This window comes from Zonotrichia leucophrys, chromosome 14 (genome assembly GCF_028769735.1).
Source record: "Zonotrichia leucophrys gambelii isolate GWCS_2022_RI chromosome 14, RI_Zleu_2.0, whole genome shotgun sequence".
In the NCBI taxonomy this organism is placed as follows: Eukaryota; Metazoa; Chordata; class Aves; order Passeriformes; family Passerellidae; genus Zonotrichia; species Zonotrichia leucophrys.
In genome coordinates this window covers 15,930,851-15,954,778 of record NC_088184.1, presented here as the reverse complement: position 1 = coordinate 15,954,778, position 23,928 = coordinate 15,930,851, and the positions used below count along the sequence as shown (strand labels likewise).

Below are 23,928 nucleotides of genomic sequence, written 5' to 3'. Positions count from 1 at the left end.
CGGCCCTGTGCCCGGCCCTGCTCCCTCCCAGCGCTGCCGGTACCGGGCCCAGCGCCCCTCTCTGCACCCGGCACTGGCTCCGGGGAAACCGAGCCGGGGTGTCCCTGTGTCCCTGGAACAGGCTGGCACGGGGGCTGAATGCTGGTGTGATTCACTTTGTTTTTTTAATTCACAAGTAAAGGGAGATGGCCCAGAAGCAGCAGGAAGGTGTGCGTGGCAGGCTCCTTAAAGCAGGCTCAGCTGCAGCGACAGGCTGTGGCACAAGCAGCCAGCCCACACTCCTCCTCCTGCGGGCACAACAAGGAGGAAGGAGCTGGCAGATCCCCAGAACGGTGCCCTCACGGGGCACTGCTGGTCCCCAGTCACTCCCCATCGGACACACGGCAGTGTCTGCGCCAGCTGGACTTCAGCTCCTGCCCCAGAGCTCTGCTTCTGGAAAGCCAGTCACCTCTCCCACCTCACAGAAGGGCTGCAGGCCCTGCGTGTACACCAGTCTGTACTTCAGGCGGATGGGATCCTGCGAGAGAAGGGAAAGAGAGGGGCACACCATGATTATAAACTCCCAGACTCCTTCACCCCTCATGGCCTCACTGCAGTCAGCCACCTCTGAAAGGGGAAACACTTGCAGAAGCTCTGCACAGGAGGAAACCCTGGATAGGTTAACCTAAGGATATACTTATCCTAACCTAATACAGAGAAGAGCAACTCGAAGAGCAACATAACTGTGCATTCCAGCCATGGGCATGTTGGCAATCCAGGCCTGGGCAGCCTACTCAGAGTTCCTTACACTGATCTTGGGTCTCATAACTATCCACCAGTGCAAAAGATCTGCCACCCATCACTTGTGCCTTGGGTGTCCCTGTGTTCCATCAGCTGCACCACGAGTGCCTGCAGCTGTGTCTGTGTGCAGGTCCTCCAGAATTGCACAGGCCCCTGCACAACTGCCCGCACAGTCCTTCAGACTGTAGCTCTGACAGCTCTTTGAGCAGAAAATCATCTTCCCAGCACAGTCCAGACTGCCCTGTCTCTCCACTACACCTCCCCGTTATTAGGGGTCTCCCCATTTTTCACACAAACAGCCAGGGAGTTCCCAGTGCCCACCAGCAGCACCTTGTGTGGGTTGGAGAGCAGCAGCACCTGGGACAGCACTGCAGGTGGGAGGAGAGGGCTGAAGGCTGGCAGCTCAGAACCAGAGGCTGGTTGTAGCTTAATTTGCATGGTCTGAAAGAGAAAACAAAATAAACACTTGTTAATCCATGCTGGGAAAGGGCTGTGAGCCTCAGTGAGCCATGGAGCTGGTTAAAGGTACATCAGCCAGACTCTTCATTCAGTGAGAAGCACAGCCTGCCACTAAAGGCAGATATTCCTAAACAGCCAGTTCTATCCATGGACACACACAGTGAAACAGGCACCACTGTGCAACAGGATCTCTGTGCAGAGACAGGGAGCCACACAGTTTCCCATGAGCAAGGCAAACACTCAGTAAGAAATGGCGACCCTTCTTCTCAGGACATTTCTGAGCATCTCTGCTATTTGTCACAGGTTTCTCACCTTTGGGACTGCAGCCTGGAACACTATGTCCTTAATGGGGTGTGCTGAGGTGCTGAGCATGGACAGAACCATCACCAGCACACCTGGTCGGCCGGGAGCTGGGTCTCTGGAGAAGTGGAGCATGACCTTGAAACCATTCCTGTCATACACAGTGAGTGGAGAGATGGTGCCTGCAAGAGACAAATCGAGAACCAGAATCAAGGCCTGGCTTCCTCTGCCATCTGAGGGCAATCAGGAAAGATGGGATAAGGAATAGCAAAAAGGAAAATGCAGACAAACTTTTACTTCCTTTGGCAAACTCACAGACCAAGTGGCACACAGCCCCTGATTTACATCTGCCTCCAAGGCAGAGACAGGAATCTGGATGTCTGCCTTTGGGATTTAGCAGCTCAGGTTCCACCAGTCCTTGAGAGAAGTCAGGTGTGGATCCAACAGAGATGTGGTGGGAAAAGCAAAGTGCCTTTCTGGGCACACACAGGATTTGGCTCCTTACCATCCATGCCTGGCTAATTCACACCTGACTGTCACCATCCTGCCCTTCCAAAATCTGCTAAGAGCTTCACTTGAGGCTGAAGGCAGATCAGGATGTCTGTGCACCTCAGCAGCAGTGAGAGCCAAGGCTTTGTGGCCCCAGGCTGAGACCTCAGGGTGACATTCCCAGGAAATGCTCGGGATCGAGCTGCAGAGCTGGGCCATACAGTGTGAAACCAAAAAGCAAAGGTGGAATGAAGAGCTTCCTGCTTTAGGAAGTGGGGCAACTCCCACTCAAAAGTGTTTTTTAGGACTTTTAGTGGAATAACTGTTTGAAGCTTGACTGAAGGTGTGAAGGACAGGGTTTAGAAGCACATCACAAAGATCAGGCAGGGCAGAAAACTCCTGAGCAATGAGTAGGGAGGACAAGGACATTCTCATGCTCTGATCCCTAGCACCTGCTCAAATTCTCAGGTACATTAAGCCCATCACAGAACAGTCATTACTTGTCCCAGTGACCCACACAGCATGAAGCTACTTTGGCTTCCTGTCCTGCAAAACTCATGGAAGAGCTCTAGTAAGCAGAGCTGGGGCACAGAATTGTACTTACTTGGTGTAACTGAAGTTAAAGGCACAAAAAGGTTTTCTAGAGAAGCATCATTGGAAGCTGGGTGCAAAGAGGCAGCAGGCTTCAGATCATAGCCTGGACTGAGGAGGGGAGGATCTGCCACTGAGTTATTTGGAAGATCTGGAAAGGGCAATTTCATTGGTGATAAATCCCTGCAAAGAAAGGCATGCAGAAAGCTTGTATTAAGCAGGGATACTACAGGGAATGTACTGTCTTCTGCTGTGTTTGTCTCTATTCCCAATCCCTCATACCCTTTAGGTATAAAGAAACTACAGACTTACACTCTGAGCCCTTGAGGAATTCAAGAACTCTATCATCTGTGGAAGATCTTGCTGTTTCAAAATTCATTAAGGCAGATTTTGGTTCTGTTACTATGGTAAAACTTAGGTTTAGGGCTTTGGAAGTCTGCCATCCCTGAGCACAGCTTCCCTGGAGCCCTAGTCAGGCAGATCAAAGTAAATTCCTGCTCAAAGACATCACGGGAAGCTGAAAATCTTCAGTAAAGTTTCTTGTAATATGACAGACTGTATAAGCATACTGTAATAGTCTCCTGCTCTGAAGATCTGTGGAGATTAATTGGATTTGTGAACTGTTCCAAGCTTCCACTGAATGTCTGGAAACTCCCTTGCCACAGACTGGAGAAAGCTGAGGAAAGGGCTTTTTGAGTGACAGGTTTTTATAAAAAGGCCTGACCATAAGGTTTTTGTTCTTTTAGCTGAACATCACCTTGTTATCAACCAATAGGATTTGTCTCCCCAAATTTCTAACCCTTGGAAGGTCCAAGGTGTGCAATTAACTACAATTAACCAGTGCAGAGCTGCAGGAAAGGGCCAATATGTGCATGGATCACCTGCCATCACTAACCAGAGGTAGCTGAAAGGTTTTCCTAAACCTCCCTGCTGTAAAAGAATTCCTCAGCCCCCAGATCTGACTCTGTTATGAAGAGTTTACTTACAAAGAGGATGTCTTGGTCCTGGGTGGTGGAGAGAGCTGTTCATCCAGGCTCTGGAACTCGCTCTTCCCTGCACAGCTGTCCTCCCAGCCCTGCTGTGGTGCCAGGCTTTGAACAGCACTTACACCTTCCCTAAAGCCATTGTGTACAGCAGGCTGGAAAACAAGGCTCTTCTTGTTCATGCTGTATAATATCAGCAACAATAAACCTGTTGCACTGAAAATAACTCTGTTTATCACACACCACTACCTAAAGCAGAAATACACAAGAGTCATTTGGTTGCAAACTGCACCTGAGAGCACAAGGATTGCGGTTTCCCTTCAGAACAGAGTGCTACACCAGAAGGGCTGCCAGAGAAAGGCAGAGCAGGAATCATCTCTGATTTTTGTCCTTTATACCTTATGGACAGCAGAGTATCTGAGCATCACTCACCTCTGCCAGGCCAAAATCAGGGGGTGGTTCCTGTGTGACAGGGGAATTGCTGAGACCTAAGAAAGACACCAAAATACCACAGATAATGTACAGAAAACAGGGCTTTCCACAGGTGCTTCCTTTGCTGTCTGACACCGCTGGAGACACTGCATCCCTGCAAACCTCCATCCGGAAGGCCCCACTTTCCCTTGGGACTGATGCTGAAGCCAAAGTTCCCCTCCCTTGACTGAAGACCCCAAACCCCAGTAAGGAGGGGGCACCAAGGTGCACGTACAGACCTAAGGAGTGCAGCTGCTCCTCGAGCAGGCAGCTGGAGGCGGTGCTGCCGTGCCGGGGGGCTGAGGCTGTGTCTGCAGAGGGCTCTGGGGGGCTCTGGGCCGTGGCCTCCAGCTCGGAGAAGTCGATCAGGGTGTAGCTCCTCGTGCGCCGCGGGGCTGCTCGGCACGCTGGGGAACAGACACGGTTAGCTGGAGCCTGGGGAGGGCTGGCACAGCCACGGCTGCAGCTGTGCCTCAAAGGCGAGGAGCCTGGGGAGTATCTCCTGTCAATTATATGCAAGAGAAAATGATGGTGACGTAATATTTTTTGTGTGTTACAGCACTTTCTCCAGGTTCGTTCTCTGAGCAGCACTTCCCTGCCAAACCCCACTCCCACCTGGCATGCAGGGCAGAGCTGCTGTGGGGGCTCCTCACCTGGTGCACGGGCAGAGCTGGCAGCTGAACCTGCTCCATCCCCATCCTCCTGGCTGGCCACAGCCTGCCTGTACTGCCCCAGCGCCCAGGAGAGCTGGTCATTGGCCTGCAGGACCTCAGCTGGGAAACCAGAGCACACACAAAACACTCATCTTCCAGGGGAAGGTCAGACAGTTCCACAGCACCCCCCCCAAAATGCTCCTGAGGAAGGGACAGTGCAGCTCAGGAGCAAGGCCCAGCAGAGCAGGGGGCCCTCAGCTCCTCACTCACTTTTCATTCCATTTTGCACACACAGCTGCTGATTCCAGGCCTCTCTCACATTTATCAAGATCCCTTTGAAATCTTATCCCATCTCTAAAGTGTTCCTAATTCCTGCCATCTCTTCTGCACTTTCTTTTCAGTTCTCTGAACATCAGAACTCAAAAAAACTCAGAAAACCACCTCATCTGAAGAAACAGATTCAGTGTTTAACTTTGGGCTCCAAGTGAAAATTAACAGCTTCCTCAGAGACGAGCAGGAGGAGACCAAATGCCACTTCCCTGGGCATGGTTTCATGGTGAGAGGGGGGAGCTTTGCCCACAGGGTGCCAAGCAGCCAGCACTCCCCTCCCAGGGCAGGGCACAGCCCCGTGCCAGTGCCAAGGGGCACAAGGACAGTGCTGGCTCTTACCCAGAGCCTCCTCGTCAGGCACGGCCTCGCTGGCCAGGCGGAAGAGCAGCGGCCGGAGCCTCTCACAGCGCTGGAACAGAGCCTGGGGGGACACGGCACTGCTGAGCTCCCCAACACCCACACCTCTGTCCGGGCCACCCCTGCAAGGGAGGGGAAAGAGCATTCACCTGCAGGCTCTCCTGGTCACCTGGGGATAATTCACCTCTCCTGTAGCTCTCCAGGAACTCATCCATACGCCTGACGTTCTCAGAAACCTCACGGATGGTGTTCACTCTTCGGGACACCTGAGCTGACTTTTCTTGTTCCTATGACGAAAAATGAAATATTACTGTGACTTGGCTGGAGCACTCAGGGTCACACCTATTAATATTTTATTGCAGGTAGAGAAGGCACAAAGCAGCACAGGTGAGAACAAGCCCCCAGCTGCCCCATCAAGGCACCCTGGCCGTGTGCTGTGGAATATGGAATACGTCTCACCACAGGCACGAGTGTGACTTCAGAATTTGAGCTGGGAGTTGGTGGCTTCTGCCACACAGAACAACCAAGGGCTTTGTTAAACCAGATCTCCTGCGTGGGCAGAGAAGTGGGATGCTCCTTCAGATGGAACATGTAAACAGGCCAGACATGCACACACACTGCATGCAGGAAAGAGGCAGTTCTGTACAGAAGTGACTTCTTTCCATCTGGGAACTGAGTTTATTTTTGGAAATTTCCAGCCACTTCTGCAGTACTACTGCCAAGGTCCCACTGACACAGAAGTGTCCTGCTCTATGCACATTCACAAATTCCCTCTCTGGCAAGGGCACATTTTAGGGAAACAAAACAAAATGATCCCAGCTGTGATCTCAGAACAATTTAGAGACTGAGCACGGTGCCCTCTCTGGGGCTGCGTGCAGAGGGTGCCCTGTGAAATGGGAAGGCTCCCCACCCTCCCCGGGGCAGAGGGGCCCTGGGGCAGCCCCCACCTCCTTGACGGCGCTCTGGATCAGGCGGTTGGCTGCCTGCAGGTCCGCGGGGCGGCCGCTCCTCAGCAGCCTGGCCAGGAGCTGCGGGCACAGACGGGCAGCAGTGAGCAGCAGCAGCAGCAGCCCTGGCACTGTGCCCACGCCACAGCCACTGCTGCACAACGGCTCCATCATCCTGGGGTGTCAGCTCCTGTCCCACAGCCCAGCCCAGGCCACACTGCTCCTGCACACACTGCTGCTCAGCATTAGGGTCTCTGGCTCTGCAGAACTCCTGTAAGACCTGGAGAAGCCCTCCCTTGGGGAAATTTCATGGAAACTGATGCTTTTCTGTAAAAAAGTTTCACTGTTTTCTAAGGAAATATTTCTGACAAAGCCTCAGAGAGTTCTCTAGCTGTTGCACTGCAGGAGGCATCAGCATTATTCTGAGATTGTCTCAAACAGCAGAAGCTCCCAAAATATTACTGAACCTCTTTTCTCATCAGGACAAAACAGAGGGTGGGGCATGAAGACTCTAAGGTTTACCTTGCACTTCTCTTCATCTGTGTCAAAAATAGAATTCTGAGGTCTTGGAGAAGGGGGAGGTAAAATTTTGTCTTCTGGCAGTTTGGGATCTTCTTTTACAATCCCTGGAACAGGTAACAGCAGTTTTCCAGTGATGCCCAAGCTGCTGAAACTTCAATGCCCAACAGTGCATGAGGTTTTGCACAGATTTCCAGATTAAAATACCACTGGGGACCACTAAATATAATGGAGTGGATGAAAAAATCCACCCCAGGATCCCTCTGAACTCATCTCTCATAACCCTGGGAGATATTCCAGGGCAAAGATCAGTTCTGAGCCTGTCCTGTGCTTTTCCCCTGCCCACAGTGTGAGCAGGGGCCTCAGACTGGTCTGAGCTGTGCTCAGGAAGGCTGTTCTTTGGAAAATCCCTTTAAACAGTTCCATGCATCCTTCAGAACCCAGCCAGCCTGGGACCTTTGTCCCTTCTCCTCACACACAGCATGTCAGGAAAAAGCTGAGTCACAAGCTGAGGGGAGCAGATATCTGTGGGGGAAACCATGGGCTCAGGAGGCTAAAAAGGAAACTGAAATAACAGAACTGAACCTTGTTTCTTCAGCATCTGATAAGCATCCTGGATTTTGACTTCCTGAGGAAACCAGACTGTCCAACTGAATATCACTTCTGTGACCCTCGACTTGACTTTTTCTGAAGACCAAATTCCATAGTACTGAAAACAAGACAGTAAAGAAAGACAAAAATCTCAAATGAGAATCACACACACATACTATAATAATCAAAATTAAACCACTTCAAACTTCTCTGATCAGTTATTGAATCTGAAACCCAATGCAGGTTATTTTAGTGAAAACATTCTGTGCTGCTGCAATACAGTCACAGCACTGGCCTCAGCCAGCCCCAGATACAGGAAAACTGAACAAAACCAGAAACAAACATTATTCATTCTTATCTCTTATCAGCATCTGGGTGCTTTCTCCATTTTCTCTCATTACTGCCTATGACCACTCCTTTAACTATAAAAACACAAACCTCCCAAGGCCAGGCATTTCCAACTGATTAAATGATACCTGTCCTCTCAGAGCAGTAACAGAATTGTCTTCAGTGATATGTGCTTCAGAGTCTGTGGCTTCACTGAAATTGTTATCAAGCCTGAGACTGAGACAAGGAGTTTTGTTCTTCAGTTGAGCACTTCTTTGCAATCAGCTTTTTGCAGCTCTGCCCTTGGGCTGATGCAATGGAAAATGAAACGTGCCCCAGTGGTAAATGTGTGCAGGAGCCACCAGAAAGGGAAATGGATGGTGTGATGCTCAGAGGGTGTCTCAGGCAGGCCCAGCCCCATGAAGAGGAGCATGGCCACAAGATCCCACTGCCTCTGAGAAAGCAGAGTGCATTCCTTATCCCCAAACACCCTGTAAGCACCACCACCTACCTTTGGGGAAAGCACTTTAATCAGCTCATTCAGAAACCTGAATTTTGCCATTTCACTGTGAAATCTGTCACCACAGTTGTTCACACAAGTCTCCAGCACCTGCAAAAAGCAAAATGTTACCAACAGGAACCGAAAACACAAGGCTTGGGGAGCTTTCAAAAATTTTGTCACTATATTACTAAATCTAAGAACTTTCTGACACTGCAGTCACCAACACAAGAGGCTGAGAAAGCCATGCAGCAAGAACATGTTTTATTCCTTCATCCAGCCTTCCTAGGCAGCACATTTAAGGCCTCCTGCTCTGTTCTACCCATCACTAACAACTTTTGAGCTCTTGCCTTGGTGGTGGGACACAGCTCACACAGCCAGAGCTGCAGACCAACAAACACCTCAGCAGAGCAGCTGGGGAGGAACAGGAGCTGTTACTGCCCCCACTGTGCCCTTGTGAAAGGGAAAGTGAAATGGAGAGGCATCCAAGAGAAAGAGAAAGACATGGACATCTAAGAGCAAAGGAAGAGAGCTATCCTCTCTGCTCTGTTCTACCTGCCAGCTGTTTCCCAGTGACTGCTTTGTGTGCTGATGGAAGTACTCACTGTGAGGGCATGCAGGGCTTCCCCCTCCTGAGGGGACTGGATTTTGTGTGCCAGCAGCCTCAGCGCAAACCACGGGCTGGGGAAGAGCAAAGCAAGTCATTTAGCAAGTCACAAAGAAAGTCACAGCATGCACGAGCTCCCAGGAAGAGCAGATGCTGCCGGGCTGGGTCGGCACAGAAGGGCAGCTGCTGGGCTGCCAGCAGGACAGACACCCTTCCTTGGGCACAGTGCTGCCCAGGGACACTGCACACACACAGGGCTGGACTGGTGACCCCAGCACTGCCCCCCAGCCCTGCCCAGGGCTGCGCTTTGGGAGGCAGCAGAGGGACGGGCTGGGGGTGTCCCTGCCCAGGCACCACCAGAGCTGGCTCTGCAGCTGCAGGAGCTCCAGTGACAGCCAGGACAGCCTGTGCCAGCTCCTGGGCACGTGTGGGTGCCAGGCCATGAGCTCTGAACTCAGCCTGCTCTAAACACAGGGATGATCACTAAGGTTTGATGGGTCACTAGCTTAATTAGTCCCTGCTACTTCCCACAGAGGCCAGACTGTCAGCTGGAAGGTGAGGAAACCTCAGCAGAGATCCTTCCCTTGTCTGAAAAGCTGAGGCTGAGCTGCCTGGGGGCTCCCCTGCAGAACCCCACAGCAGAATCCTTGTGCAGACCCCCAAGGACACGGCCAGCAGGACCTGCTGCCCGTGGGCTCCAGCATTGGTGTCAGAGCCCATTCCCTGACATCACCCTCCACCGCACTGGCACACTCCTATTTCCAACTCCTATTTCCAACTCCTTTCTGCTCCCAGGAGGGGCAGAGCCCCGCGAGCACCCTCAGCTGCCCACAGCACAGCCCCAGGCCCTGCCCCACAGATCCACAAGGGGAGCACAAAGAGCTCTGTGTCTGCCTTACCCCTCCGTGGCAGCGTTCACCTGCTCGCAGAACCGCTGGATGCATTCCCAGTTCTCCTCGGAGACACTCGGGTCAGTGGCCTCATCTTACAGAGGGAGAAAAACAAGAGAGGAAGAAGCAAAGCCCAGGCTCAGTGTGAGCCACTGCCCAGAGCAGGAAGCAGCTCAGACCTCGCTGCTGCCGCTGCTCCAGAGCTTTCTGTGGCAGAAAAGGGAGATCCAGGACGAGCAGGAAACAGCTGTTACTAAAGCCTGCCTAAAAATATAGTCCCAAGCACACACTTAAAGTCAAGCACAGCCTGACAACAGCAGATGTTGCTTTTAGCAGGAGAAACTTAAAAACCATTTACAGGCAGCTCTCCCAAGACCACTACAAAACTTGTGCTGGAACACGGGCAGTTTACACATTAGCACAGCTGAATTCAGGAGAAAAAGTCTTTTTTGCCTCTATCCACTTGCCAGTCTGTCACTGAGCCAGCTTTGGGGGCAGGACAGATGGGGAAGAAGCCAGATGCAGCAAGCCAGCACCCACACCACTCTACCAGGGCTCCATGGGGGCAGCAGCCCCTTCCCCAGGGAGCTGAAGCTGCTCCAGTGCCCACCCAGGCTGGAGGAGGCAGCAGAGCCAGCCCAGCCCCGCAGCCCCAGCCCCACTCACTGAGCCAGCGCTCCAGCTGCCCGCTGCCAGCCATGGCTGCGTGCCCGCGTCCCTGTGCCCGGCAGGAAGCGGCTCCGGGCGGCCAGGGCAGCCCACGTGAGGCTGCTGGGGTGGGCTGTGCTGGGGAAGGGCTCGTGTGGCTGCTGTGGAAGCGCTGCTGCGGGTGTGGGCTCAGCACAAGCCCTGAGCTCCTCCCCTCAGCGGCTGCAGAGTAATCGTGAGAACGGAATCAAAGTCACCACGTTGATTTAATAATTAGAAGGGCATCAGACAGAAGAGGATAAAACATCTCAGTCTCGTGATCAGGGGTGTTTTCAGCAGAATCACGTGCATGACACAGTGCACAGGAAACCCCCCTCTCAGCAGCTCACTCAGCCTGGTAGGACACCAGGGCAGCTAAGAGGGCAACAGCTATAATATATATCTATATAGATATATAAAAATACCCCCCACTGTATTTATTGGGGAACAGTGTTGTGTAGCTGTAGGTACCCTCTCCAAAAAGAATCCCATCTGCTGCATTCAGAAGTTCATTTCCTTTCTGTCCACATGCTCTGAATTTAAATGCTGATGTCTTCTTCTCCCACCCTGCCAAGCAGGCTCCTTGCACGAGACAGTGGCAGGATGGAGCTGAATTTGGACTTGGTTCCTCTCCCAGACGAAGTGGCTTGTGCTTGGTGCAGCTTCCTACAGACGTGGGGCCAGCCCAGACACCTGCCTGGCCTGAAGCCCAGCTCGTCTGCTCAGAGAGGATCACACAGGCGCCACCTGCACCATGCCAGTGCCAGCCTGGCAGTGTCACCGACGTCCCTGTCAGCTGGACAGGGCTCTGTGTATGCGGCCACACACCTCCTCAGCTCCCAGGGTCACCATCATCTCTGCCACGCTGGGGCCGTGCTGCAAACAGAGAGTCACTGAGCACAGGAGCTGACCTGCCCAGCTCATGTCTGTGCATCACAGACTGCTGCCAGCCCTGCCCAGAGGGGCTGGCACCAGAGCTGAGCCAGGACTAGGCTCTGGAGAACTCCTGTAAACTGTGGGTTTGAGCTCTGTGAAAGCACACTGCACATCATCTCAGAACTGCTGTTTTACCTGCTGCCCGCTGAGCGCCAGGCGCAGGAGCTGCATCATGCTGCTGTACTTGGTCTCTCTGGTCTGCTTCTGCACACTTCTCAGCTCTCTGTTCAACTCCTCCACAGTCAGGGCAGCTGCTGGCCTTGTCAGGAGCCTTTGGGAAAGGTGTCCTTACACTCTGGGGACATGGAAACCACAGGGCTCCCACCCCTCACCCCTGCCCTGTGCACCAGCAGCAGAGCTCATTCAAAATAGCAAGTTTAAACTACAAAATTATGCCACAGACCCAGGAAACCACAGAAAAAGCAGTAATTCTGACTGTTGTCAGAGATGAGGAGCTATTTCTGCCACTACTCAGCTCAGAGAGCAGCACACTTACCCTGAGACCAGTTTTCCTATTTTATCTACTTCTGCAGAAATTGTTTGTAGCTGCTGCCGGGACACCGAGGGCCTGACCCACAGGTAGGAGTAACCACTGGACACCAGATCCTTCAGGAGGCTTATGTGGCCCTGGGGGAGGGAAGCAAAGCTGGCAAGGCAGAGGGCTGTGCTGTGGAGGAAGCAATTCCTCAGCCTGGAGGATGGGGGCACAGCACTCTGCCACTACCCATACCTTTCTCAGCAGAAGGACTCGCTCCACATAATCCTCTTCCAGAACATCTGGATCCACTTGCTGCTGCCCATAGACGAGCTCCACCAGCCCCTGCAGCTCCCTGACGAGCTTCTGGCGCAGCCCTTGGTTCTCAATGTGACGGCTGAGGTGAAGCCTGCAGCACAGCAAGACCTGCCTTTGGAGTGCCTTGGGTTGCCTCAGATCACCCCAACCACGTCTCACAGAAATCCCAGAATATTCTGAGCTGGAGGAGACCCTCAAAGATCATCAAGTCCAACTCTTAAGGGAACAGCCCATCTGGGGACTGAACTCTCAACTTTGGCATTTTTAGCACCATGCTCTGACCAACTGAAACTGTGGAAGTGTTGGAAAAGCAGCACTAAACCAGAGTCAGACACTCTACAAAGAAGCATTTGGCCCTGGTGCCCCACAGGGAACTGATGATGAGGCCACCTTAGCAGCACAATGTCCTAGGAGCACGAGTGTACTTGCAGAAGAACCTTCTGGAAGTGTTAGCTGCTCTTTTTAGATGTTATTTTCTTAGGTTATAAACATAAGACTTTAGATCCTCCCAGCTACACCCACCCTCTGCCTAGACTTTCAGTGTTGCCAACCCCAGAGTCCAAGCACAGAATGGGAGAGGAGGCAGGAACTGTGTGAGCAGAAACTTATGGTTCCTCTTAGCACGGCCCAACAAATGCTGCACCAGGATCCAACAAACAAAACCTCCAGCCAAAGCCAAGTGCTAGAAATAAATTCTCACTGACATGGTGCTTACTACATTTTAAAGCTACCACTAATTTTTTACCTGTTGAATTCTGGGAGTGCTTCGAGGTCCAGGAGAGCAGAATGGGTTGTAATTCTGCTTACTTCAAACTGGGAGATCAGCTCCTCCAGAGTCCTCCCCATCTGCTTCTCTGCAACACAAGCCAGAGGGAATCACAGGGCTCAGTGCTCTCCTCAGGCATGGGGCTGGGCTGGCAGCACATGACACGGGTGACACAGGACAGCCACCCGTGCAGTGCCAGCAGCAGCAGGGGTGTCCCAGGAGGGAAGTGGCAGCAGGCACACTGCCATGCTGCAGAGACACTGGGACATTGTGCTTGGCTCCATCACTTGCTCAGCAGAGCCCCTCTGCCTCAGCTGGCCACAGAGAAGTCACACTCAGCCAGGAGTGGGCACTGCCCAAGCAAGATTTCATTCCCAAGCGGAGCTCTCAGAACACAAGTTAATCTGTGATCCCCAACAGCAAGAACCACAAAAGAAGACATTGACTCAGCTCCTCGTGGTCTGTCAGGTTCAAGGAAAGGTGCAGGTCCCAGACAACACTGCAATCACTAACCACAGAATGCAAGCTTTCTCAAGGCTTCACAGAGTTTCTCAGCCCTGAAGGGAGGGTTTTCCCAAGGGAGAACCCACTAAGCACCTGATTCAGTTTTAATGGCTGCAGATTTCCACCACCCCAGCTCCTTCCACAGGAGCTCTGCAGAAGGTGCGGTGGCACCTCAGTGACTGGCTGGTTATGTGACACCCATTCCCTGACCCCTTCAAACACCGACAGAATCTCAGCTATTAGAGCAAACCCTCCATGCCATGAAGCCAGCATGAGGTGGGCAGGCAGGCAGGAGCCCCTGGCGGTACCTGCGAACCCCGAGCCGCAGTTGGTGACCATGTCCAGCAGCGCCTCTGGCAGGAAGCCGTCCCGAGCAAAGCGCTCCAGGAAGATGTCCCCCTGCCTCTTGGACAGCTTGGCCCCGTCCTTGTTCAGCAGCAGCGGCAGGTGCCCGAACTGGGGCGGCTCCCAGCCCAAGGCCTTGTAGAGCAGCAGGTGCTTGGAGGTGGAGGCCAGCCACTCGGTGCCGCGCAGCACGTGGGTGATGCCCATGTGGTGGTCATCGACCACGCTGGCCAGGTGGTACGTGGGGAAGCCGTCCCCCTTGAGGATCACGGGGTCGCCCTCCACCTCTGCCACCTCGTGCTTGCTCCAGCCGTAGACCAGGTCCTGGAAGGGCTGCACGCCCCTCTCCAGGCGGAAGCGGATGACGCACTCCAGGCCCTGGGACAGCTTCTGGGCCACCTCCGAGGCCGTCAGGTGCCGGCACCGGTTGTCGTACCTTGGGGAGATGGGCACCATCTCAGGCACCAGGGCTTCTGCTCAGCACAGGCCAACACCACCGGCTGTTTCTACACTCCCAAAACCCTAAGCAGACGCCTGAATTTCAGCTGTAACCCGCCCACTGCACATCCAAACACCTCCTCTCTGGAGGGTGACAGAGCCTCCTCCCTCCACGGGCAGGAGGCACAGCCGGAGCTGCGAGGCTCAGGGCAGGGCACAGGGTCAGACACGCACCGCGGGGTCTGCTGGCGGCGCAGCGCGTCCCGGCGGAGCAGCTGCAGGCGCTGCGGGCTGCAGAAGCAGCGGTAGGCGGCCCCGCTGGCCAGCAGCGCCGCGCCCGCCCGCCCGTACAGCTCCAGCCGCTGCGACTGCACGTAGGGCCCGGCGGGGCCGCCCCGCCCGGGGCTCTCGTCCGGGGGAATACCTGCAACAGCGGCACGGACAGAGGCAGTGAGCAGCCCGGACAAAGGCAGCCAGACCCACCCTCCCGCTGAGTACGGTTAGCCTTTACAAGAAAGGTAAGGATTCAGCAGGTGGAAAATGAACGATGCTTCTAAATACCTGCCCAGTTCAACATATCTTCTATTCCTTCTGCAGCTCCAGGCACCACCCGATTCTGATCTGTATCCTCCACTCTTAAAATAAAGGTTCCTTGGTGTTTTTTGGCAAAGATATAATTGTACAAAGCAGTCCTAAGGCCACCTAAATGCAGAAAACCTGTAATCGTGGGGAAATCAGAGAAGGCAGTCACAAAGGAGACCAAGGGGAGAGTTTTAAATATGAGCTGGAAGGGCGCTGGATGCTGCCTGCGAGGGCAGCGGCACCGAGGCGGGAGCGGCACCGCACCCGGGGCACGTCCAGCTCCGGGCGCACTGGCTCTGGAAGTAATTCGTGGATGACTACTGCCAGGAACAGAGTCCCCAGAGTGACCGGGCAATGCCCGACAAGCGGGCACATGCCAGGAACAGCACGGCCACGGTACACCGACCGTGACCCCGCACGGCGGGAGGGCACCGGGACACGCTGCAGGGGCGAGCCCGGGAGCTCCGGCAGGAGCACTCGGGGCAGCCAGCAGCCACCACACCTCCAGAGCCCGAATTTATGTTTTCAACCCAAAACCCCGCCCCGCCGCAGCGCAGCCCGGGGGTGGGCAGGGGCGGGGCTGCCGAGGGGTCGGTTACCTGTGGGGCTGGGCCCGAACCGGACCCGCGGTCCTCGCTCGGGTCCCGGTCCCGGTCCCGATCCCGATCCCGATCCCGATCCCGATCCCGATCCCGATCCCGGTCCCGGTCCCGGTGCCACCGCGCAGCGCAGCACGCGCAGAGCTCGCGCCATCCCGCCACGCGCCCACGTGGCCGCGGCGCCGCTTCCGCCTGGTCCCGCAGCCAATCCCCGCGGGCGCCGCCGCCGGGGGCGGGGCCTCCCTTAAAGGCGCCGCCACCCGCTTCGTCCAGTCGAGCGAGGGGCGGACCCTCGGCCGCCGCCACGGGCCCGGCAGCGTGGGGCAGTTCCGGTGCCCGGAGCGCTGAGCGGAGGGTCCGGCTCCCCTCCCGCCTCCCGGCGCGGCGCGGCCGGTGCTGCAGGGGGGCGATCTGGGGGTCACCGCTGCCCCCACGCTGAGAGGCGGGCGGGGGTGACTACGGGAGCCGGCGCGGCCCAGCAGCGGCGGGGCGGCGTTTCCCGGCGTGCCCCGCGGCGGATTGTACACAATCATCATGGCCGCCGCCGCTGCCGCCGCTGATGGTACGAGCGCGGCCGGGAGCGCGGGGTCCGCGGTGACCGCAGCGCGGGGTATCGGGAGCCCGCGGGGCCCGGAGCCCGCGGTGCCGGTGCAGGGGGTGGCGGGGCGGGCCGGGAGGCGCCGGCGCGGGGAGCCGGCCCCGGACACGCTGCGGGCGGCGCTCCGGGGCCGGAGCGGGGCCGGGCCGGGGCAGCTCCCGTGGGCCGGGATCTTCCTGTCCGCTCCCCGCAGGTGCCGAGGAGCCGGGCATGGAGGCGGAGGCGCAGGAGCTGCCGCTGGACTGCGGCGGGGCGGGCGGCTCGCCGGCGGCGGGGCGGTCTCCGGACGGCGAGGAGCGCCGGGAGCCCCCGCAGGCGTCTGTCAGCAACGGCGGCGACGAGGACGGCGGCAGGGAGCTGGTGGAGCTGAAGGTGATCTGGAACAAGAACAAGTACGACGTGAAGTTCTGCCTGGACAGCACGGGAGCCGAGCTCAAGCAGAAGATCCACTCGCTCACAGGTGTGTGGGGCCGCCGCCGCCTGCCGCGCCTCCCCCGCGCCGCCGCCGCTCCTAATCGCTGTGCTTGCCCCTAGGCCTCCCGCCCGCCATGCAGAAGGTCATGTTCAAGGGACTGCTGCCCGAGGAGAAAACCTTGCGGGAAATCAAAGTAACGAACGGAGCGAAGATAATGGTTGTGGGCTCTACCATCAACGATGTGTTAGCAGTAAATACACCCAAAGAGGCTGCTCAACAGGACGTCAAAGCTGAGGAAAACAAAAAGGAGCCACTTTGCAGACAAAAGGTAATTGATATCTCAATAACTGCCGGTGTGGGGGAGCGGTAGGATTTATGTGATTCTCCTGCAGGCACTTGTGGGTCCTGTTCCTCCTCAGGTCAGGTTGGGGGTTCATTTCTGACAGCTCAGCATTGGAAGGACTCTGGGCAGGGGAGCAGCACAGAACTGTTTAGTCCAGCAGGGACTGGGGCTTTGCAAGGCACTGCTTGTGCTGCCAGGCACAGCCAAGCATTTTGGTCCAGAAATGGAAACATTTGGTGGTTGTTAGTGCAAACCCAGCCCAGATTAACTCTGTCTAAAACCTAATTATTTTTTATTGGCACAAAATAATTTGATCTCCAAACTGCTCAAAACAATCACAAAGCAATTCCTTCAGCTGTCCCAGCCCTGACAGGGATGTGGGTGTTGAATTCTCCTCTCACATTTTGTAGCACAGTGCAGTGTGGCTGGTTTGATGGCTGCTGAAGGATTGCCAGCTCAAGGTATTACCAGCCCTGTACCTTGCTCAAAATAAACTTGGTTAAATTAAGTAGTGCCTCCATGAAGCATGCTGATGTTTTTCTGTGATTGATCACGTTCACACTCAGTGTAAATCCCATCATTTTTAAGGTGCTCAGCCAGGTACAAGCTGTGAGTGTGGATTTGACTGTTACCACTGCTCTGATCCATGCTGGTTTGGTGCTGGGCTGCACTGCCAGATGTGGAGAATTTCTGCCATTCACTGGATGTAACACTTTGGATTTTATACACCTGTATTTATGTGTGTGTATATTTGAGAAGGCTGTTATCCTTGGCATTGTGTTGGAGTTCCACTCGTTTTGATAATTTCTTGGCAATATTTTGAAAGTGCACAATGAAGTTTGAAGGTCACTGATGCCCGTGTGATCAGTGCCTGTGAGCAGCCCTCAGCTGTGTCTCAGTGCCATTGGGATGTGGTCAGGGGGCAGCTGCAAGCACACTGCAAGCTTTGTACCATTCCTGTGAATTTAATTTCTATTTTTGTGTTGCAGCAACACAGAAAAGTGTTGGACAAAGGAAAACCTGACGACGTGATGCCTTCTGTCAAAGGCGTGCAGGTGCGTGAATAAAGCCTTGAGACACTCAGAGTCACAAAGAGACTTCTCTGTGGTTTGAGACCCTTCCCAGTGGTTCGTTGCTGTTGTGGCAGAAGGCTGGAGGGCTGGGTGGTCCTTTTGCTGAGAAAGCTGGCAGTCTGTGTGTTTCCTGCCCAGCCCTGGCGTGACCGGCCGTGTCTCGTTGCAGGAGCGGCTGCCCACGGTGCCGCTGTCCGGCATGTACAACAAGTCAGGGGGCAAAGTCAGGCTGACCTTCAAACTCGAGCAAGACCAGCTCTGGATTGGTACAAAAGGTGAGCACCTCTCAGCCTCGGGGATGAGCACTTGGTGACGGGGCTGTGACTGAACTGTGTGACCTAGAAAAGCTTCTCCTCTGACTAAACTGTGTTTAGGGAATGATGTTGGTATTGCAGTGCTTCAAAAAGCTTTGTTTCCTTTCCTCACGTGCCATTCTCCCAGGGCATTGAATAGTACTTGATACTCCACATCAGTTCCTGAAAAACTGCAGTTCAGTGGTGTCAGCAGACTGAGGGTCCAAGGTGCTGTTCCTGGCTCCAAATGTAAATGGGCATTTCTGGTATATCTCAAAGCACTCCATAAGCAGCATGGATTTGATGCCAGCAGTACACAGGGGCCCAATGGCTTAGCCAAGACTTGGAGGGAAAACTCAGAGCTGGGATAGAAATTGGGAATGTTGGCATCTCTGGCACTCTGTGTGCTTCCAGCTGACATTATGTGAATGTCTTGTCTCAGGAACGCTCAGCTGTGGTGCTGTGCAGAGGGCTTGGTGTGCAGCGGTGAGTGCTGCCAGGAGGAGCTGAGGATGACATGCCTTGCTGAGGATGTCTGTCCTGGTTGTGGCTGGGATAGAGTTAGCTTTCTTCCCAGGAGGTGTTTTGGGTTGGGATGGGAGCCGTGCTGATAACAGTGCATGTTTTGGTTGTGGCTGTGGAGTGCTTCCCTCAGTCAAGGACTGTTTGTTGTCTCAGACACTGCCTGTGAGGAGGCATGCAAGGAGATGCAGGGAACTGGCCAGGACAGCTGGCCAGAGCTGGCCAAAGGAACATTTCCCACCATAGAGCCTCATGTCCAGAATAAACTGGAGGCAGTTGGCTGGGAGGGACTAGTCACTGAAGGGGGACAGGCTGGATATCAGTCAGCAGTGGGGAGCAGCTGTATTGGGCATCACTGCTTTCTCTGGAATTTCTTTTTTATTTTTTTGTGACTATTATTATTACCATCAGTAGTAGTAGTATATTTTACTTTGTTTCAGTCATTAAACTGTTGTTAGCTCAAACCATGCGTTTTTCACTTTTTCCCAGTTCTGCTCCCCATCCCGGTGGGGCAGGGGGAGTGAGTGGCTGCGTGGTGCTTAATTGCTGCCTGGGGCTGAGCTGGGATCCCCCACCTGCCAAGGAAGCTGTGCTCCTTCAGTTTGGCTGGGCTGGGCAATATGTAGTGATGAGCAGAAGGGATGAGAGTGCTTGCTCACTGTCCCAGCACAGCAGCCTGACTGGGTGGTTGTACTGCCTCCAGCTGCTGCAGTAGGTCCAAAGTAAGCAGAAATCTCAGAAGTTTTTGACCCTTTCTTTGTAGGACAGACTTGACTGTGAAGCTTTTTTTTTTGGCTTTAAAACCTCTCTAGGTGCCAGTTGCAATGATTTCCTCCTGGGCAAAGTGGTGGAGCAAGGCATTGGGGGTGGTTTTAACTCTCTAGGTTGGGCAGGCAGATTTTTCTGTTACTGATCCCAGGTTCTAAATTCATGATTAGTATTTAGGGGATTGATCTCTTCCATCACCCCCCAGATGAGTTTCCAAGTGTAGTGTTTCTGGGGTGTTCTACATGGCATTGCTTAAGCTGTGAATTTGGTTCTTGTAGTCATGTGTTTCCTGTAAGCTGTTTCCCTGCTCCCCCGAGTTAGCAGCAGCTTGCAGCCTCTAGGGAATGGTTGTAATTGCTGGCTGTTATTGGGAAAAACTCCTTCCTCCTCTGAGAAGCCGTGGCAGAGGCCAGCAGGTAAGGGCTGGAATGAACACATCTGGGTGTTGGCACAGCTTGTCACCTGCTGGCCCTGCACAGTTGGAGTGGTTCTTACCCCAGCCCTGCAGCCTCACAGGGGTTTGTGCAGGTGTTTGTAGTCTGAAGTTTGGCACAGGCAGCTGTTCCCCAGTGGCAGTTGCACAGAGGCATGGATAATGGGATTTGTCTCTTGCTGGGATACTCAGAGCAGAAATTTATTTGGGGGGTGCTAAACAAGGGCAAAATGGGGTTTTACCTCATGAATGGAGTCACAGGTCTGAACGGGTAGTACAGAGTGAGCTCAGCTATGAGGCAGAGAATATTTTTCCTTATATCACTGTTTATCTCCTTGTGTGTTTTCCGTAGGTAGGTTTGAGGTTTTTTGGATAACAAATAGATCTGTCTCAAGAGTTCAGTTTGTCCTTTGTAAAGTGTTTTGGGTATTCTCTGTATTGTATCCAGAAGATAATTTTCAACTGATGCTGGATGCTTGAACTGAAAGGCAGGACCTTGGAATTGAGTGTGTAGAAAGGAGTTCCACCACGTTCCTTGTGGCTCTTGTCATTGCCTCTGGCTGCTGATGTTACTCTGCCATGTAATTGTAGTCTTTTTGGGGCTTCAGTTTCTCTTACCTGTTTCTTTCCCTATTTTCTGTGTTATATTCCCTTCCCTGTGCTTCTCTGCACGCTGCCTCAGGGTAAAGCCTGGCCTAAGCTTTCAGAGTTAGGTCAGCTTATCTTTGGCAGCTTTCAGGCTTGCTGTTGAGAGTTCAGTGCAATCCTTGGCAGTCAGTCCTGAGTGTTCCCATACCTGGACTGGATTCCATAGGAGGAGCATCCCTGCTGCTCCAGGGGAGTTCCTTATGGGAAAACATTTAAGTAAATCCTGGGATTTCCCATCACTCAGTCTAGGCCCAAATGATGAGCACTGAAGTGCTTCATGTGATGCAGGGGAACTGTGTGATCCAGGTTTGGATTCCTTCACACTGCTGGGTGCCAGCTGTGGGTGTGGGGGGTGTGGTGCTGCAGCCACCACGTCCTGGGCAGCAGGTGTCCAAAACTCACCTGGAGGGGACACTGCTGGCCTCAGGAGATGTTGGCATTAATGGAGGTGGTGTATGAAATGAATATGAAATACTGCTTCCCCGCATGTCAGAAATAATACTTTGATCAATTTTAATGTAGAGAGAACAGAAAAGTTACCCATGGGGTCCATTAAAAATGTGGTGAGTGAACCTATTGAAGGCCATGAGGATTATCACATGATGGTGAGTAACAGCTCTGCTTTAATCATATCCATCTGATTCCTTCATGCAGCACACACTGCTGAGGCTGCAGGTCAGAGCAGGCTGGAGGTGGATGGTGGTTCCAGCCTTGTGCAGATGGGACATGGGCTCCTCTCACACTGTCAATATTTTGGGCCCACATTTAATATCTGCAGCTGTGTGGAAATCCAGAGTGTTTTCACACAAACATGACGTGCTTAAGCATTTATTTTGTATCTTCTGACTGTGACAGTGTTAAACCAGTAAACATGTTCACAACATAGCTCATGATTTCTTAACGGTAGGGATATTTTTGGTGCCTGGTTTAATGTCTTGATTCTGTGGTATTTATATGAACAACAGGCCTTGATGGAGGTTAAGAAAAAAGGGATTTGATGCTGTAATGTCTTTTCACACCTGTAATTTTCTGACCAACTTGCATGGGATCTAGCAAAGTTATATTCCAGAAGAGAACTGTGCTAATGTACTGAAATTTTGGTTGTTTATTTTAATCCATGTTTTTTTTTAAGATCCTGCTTTTCAAAGCACAGTAACTAACTTTTGATGTTGAAGTAAGTTTCTTTTCTATAAGAAGTCTGTTTCCCTCTTTAGGAGGAGGAAAGGGAAATTTTTTTTCCTCCCCCTAAAGTCATGGCCTGCAGGAGGGTGCTGCTCTAGTCTCTGTCCAAGTACTCGGTTTTTGATCCCCCATGTGAGAAGAGATCCTCTTCAGCACAAGTTGCAATAAACTTAGCCCACAGCAAGGGCAGAGGCTCTGGCATGCCATGGTGCCCCTCTCCTGGGCATAGGAGGGAAGTTGAGAGTAGGACATTATGTCTAAACATAAAATCCTGTGACTATAAAAACATGGTCATTGTCCTGTTTAGTTCCTGTTTGGCTTCTGAGCTCTGAGGTTTCTTTGGAGACTCTGAGTTATGCTTCAGGTTGTCTACCAGAATAATTTCCTCATGTTCCTGAAACTGGCCGGGAGTTCTGGTTGCTGTTGTGATGTTGTAAAAGGGAAGAGCTCATGGTTTCCTCGGCCTCTGCAGCTCTTGTTCTCTGCAGTGCTCCTTTAATTGCCCACCAAGGAGCTGTGGAATGCCCCGAGTGCTGCAGGGAGCAGCAGGTGGGACAGGCTGGTCTGGTTTGGCAGTGGATGAGCTGTGCCTGTCCACTGGCACCAGCTCTTTGTTCCCTCCCATGTGTAAATGTTGTCATTTTTAATTGCAGGCATTTCAGCTGGGCCCAACAGAAGCATCTTACTACTGGGTCTATTGGGTCCCAACTCAGTATGTCGATGCAATCAAAGACACGGTGCTGGGGAAGTGGCAGTATTTTTGAAAGCACGCTCACCTCTGGCACGGGAAAATGACACAAATCTAAGGACACTGCTGGGAGAGGCCTCCAACATCCCTGGATGTGACAGTCCTGGAACTTATTATTAAAACATGCTAAACGAGGCATGGATGGAAGCCAGAGGTGATGTTCTTTCACCATTAGTTTACTTTTAACTTAAAGATTTCACCATCCCTTTTCTGCAGTCAGCTTCAACCATATTTAAAGCAAATACAATGGAAATCAATAAATCTGAATTCACAAAATATTGTGTGTAATACACTTAAATCTGCTGAGAGTTGATCTTCCAGTTTAGTTTTAAAGAGAAAATATTGCAATGTATTATTGAGGATTTTTTACATGGTTTGAACAAAACCAAATATTTTCATAATCTCTCAGTTATCAGCATTAGACTTACTTTAGTGACTTGGTTGTGAAGGGGACTTTGAGGGGCAGATTTTTAAGAGCTAACTGTAGCAGAGCACAGCGTCGCTGTTCGGTGAAGCCATATCCCGCTGGCCCTCCAGGGCAGCCTCCACTCCTTGGTAGCAGAACTAATTCTTTGTTTTCACCCAAAGATGCCCTGCTTGCTTGGGAAGTTTCCTGGCCTTTTCCCGAGTCTGGCAGCTCCAGGTTGGTCGGTGCAGCGTGTTTGGAGCAGGTGAATTGTGCAGGGATGCTTTGTCGTGGCAGGTGACCCAGTGCTGCCAGCTGCTCCCTCCCGTGCCCGGTCAGTGCTTCACTCCTGCCCTGGGCTGCTGCATTTCGGGAGCATTTTCTTGCTCGTGCATGTTGCAGTCCAGGATCATTTTGCAGCTGCTGCGTTGACCCTTGTGCTGCTGGTGTGAGCAGGGGGACACAGTGGCATGGACATGGATGGAAACACCGTAACGCTGCAGGGGTACGCAGATGTCACAAAGGGAGGGAACCACAGAGACCTTCCTGCCCTGTTTGGGGTGGGGGAAGTAAGGAAGAGAGAAACTCCGAGGCTGTTTTGGATTCTTAATAACAGCAGCAGTCTTTGTGAGCTGGATTTGAAAATTTGTAGTGATGGAATTCAGTGAATCGTACTTTAGATTAACCATTCAGCGGGGGATGTTTTGAAATGTAAACCACCTTCCAGCTTTTCTCCTGCTCCAGTTCACAAGAAGCCCTCACACCTGATTCTGTCAGAAGGAACGTGCTGTGCCTGGGGCTGTGGTGCTCTGTGTGTCATGCCAGCCATCCATGTGCCATTTCTCTCAGGTGTTCTGAACAGAGCCCTCAGCCCTGCACAGGTGCAAAGCCCATAGCAGGTGGCATTGTGCAGCCAGACTGGAGCAGCTCACACATCCCTGCTTGCATCAGCACTGGGGCTCAGTGCTGCTCCAGGCCAGTAGCTCAATGCCATGCAGAAACAGCCAATCTGAATATGCTCCATGTCCACTCTTCCCTCTCCTTGAGAGAAGAGCT

At 53.1% G+C, this 23,928-nt stretch overlaps 3 protein-coding genes across 6 annotated transcripts; 1 reads left to right on the top strand and 2 right to left on the bottom strand.

Moving 5' to 3' along the window:
* Positions 1-139: 139 nt before the first annotated feature.
* Positions 140-10,586, bottom strand: GGA2 (golgi associated, gamma adaptin ear containing, ARF binding protein 2). 3 transcript variants are annotated; one of them, XM_064726426.1, is made up of 17 exons: positions 10,460-10,586; positions 9,803-9,887; positions 8,902-8,977; positions 8,309-8,407; positions 7,465-7,588; positions 6,883-6,986; positions 6,361-6,441; positions 5,563-5,700; positions 5,396-5,477; positions 4,727-4,846; positions 4,313-4,480; positions 4,035-4,090; positions 3,606-3,757; positions 2,633-2,802; positions 1,552-1,721; positions 1,102-1,221; positions 140-517 (listed from the first exon to the last, which is right to left on the bottom strand). In XM_064726426.1, the coding sequence occupies exons 1-17, from the start codon at positions 10,491-10,493 to the stop codon at positions 407-409; spliced, it is 1,890 nt and encodes a 629-aa protein (XP_064582496.1). In that variant the 5' UTR covers positions 10,494-10,586; the 3' UTR covers positions 140-406. The 3 variants fall into 3 exon arrangements, with proteins under 3 accessions (XP_064582496.1, XP_064582497.1, XP_064582498.1); XM_064726427.1 differs by having other exon boundaries at positions 1,111-1,221; XM_064726428.1 differs by having other exon boundaries at positions 9,823-9,887.
* Positions 10,587-10,693: 107 nt separating this feature from the next.
* Positions 10,694-15,725, bottom strand: EARS2 (glutamyl-tRNA synthetase 2, mitochondrial). Of its 2 annotated transcripts, XM_064726429.1 has the most exons (9): positions 15,444-15,725; positions 14,824-14,979; positions 14,497-14,686; positions 13,788-14,260; positions 12,955-13,063; positions 12,147-12,300; positions 11,913-12,043; positions 11,552-11,687; positions 10,694-11,356 (listed from the first exon to the last, which is right to left on the bottom strand). In XM_064726429.1, exons 1-9 carry the CDS (start codon positions 15,595-15,597, stop codon positions 11,273-11,275), a joined length of 1,587 nt encoding a protein of 528 aa, XP_064582499.1. In that variant the 5' UTR covers positions 15,598-15,725; the 3' UTR covers positions 10,694-11,272. The 2 variants fall into 2 exon arrangements, with proteins under 2 accessions (XP_064582499.1, XP_064582501.1); XM_064726431.1 differs by lacking the exon at positions 10,694-11,356 and having other exon boundaries at positions 11,913-12,062.
* A 128-nt stretch (positions 15,726-15,853) lies between these two features.
* On the top strand, positions 15,854-22,742 carry UBFD1 (ubiquitin family domain containing 1). Its single transcript, XM_064726432.1, has 7 exons — positions 15,854-16,005; positions 16,235-16,501; positions 16,576-16,784; positions 17,789-17,854; positions 18,042-18,147; positions 21,059-21,141; positions 22,372-22,742. The coding sequence occupies exons 1-7, from the start codon at positions 15,978-15,980 to the stop codon at positions 22,480-22,482; spliced, it is 870 nt and encodes a 289-aa protein (XP_064582502.1). The 5' UTR covers positions 15,854-15,977; the 3' UTR covers positions 22,483-22,742.
* The last annotated feature ends 1,186 nt before the right edge of the window (positions 22,743-23,928 follow it).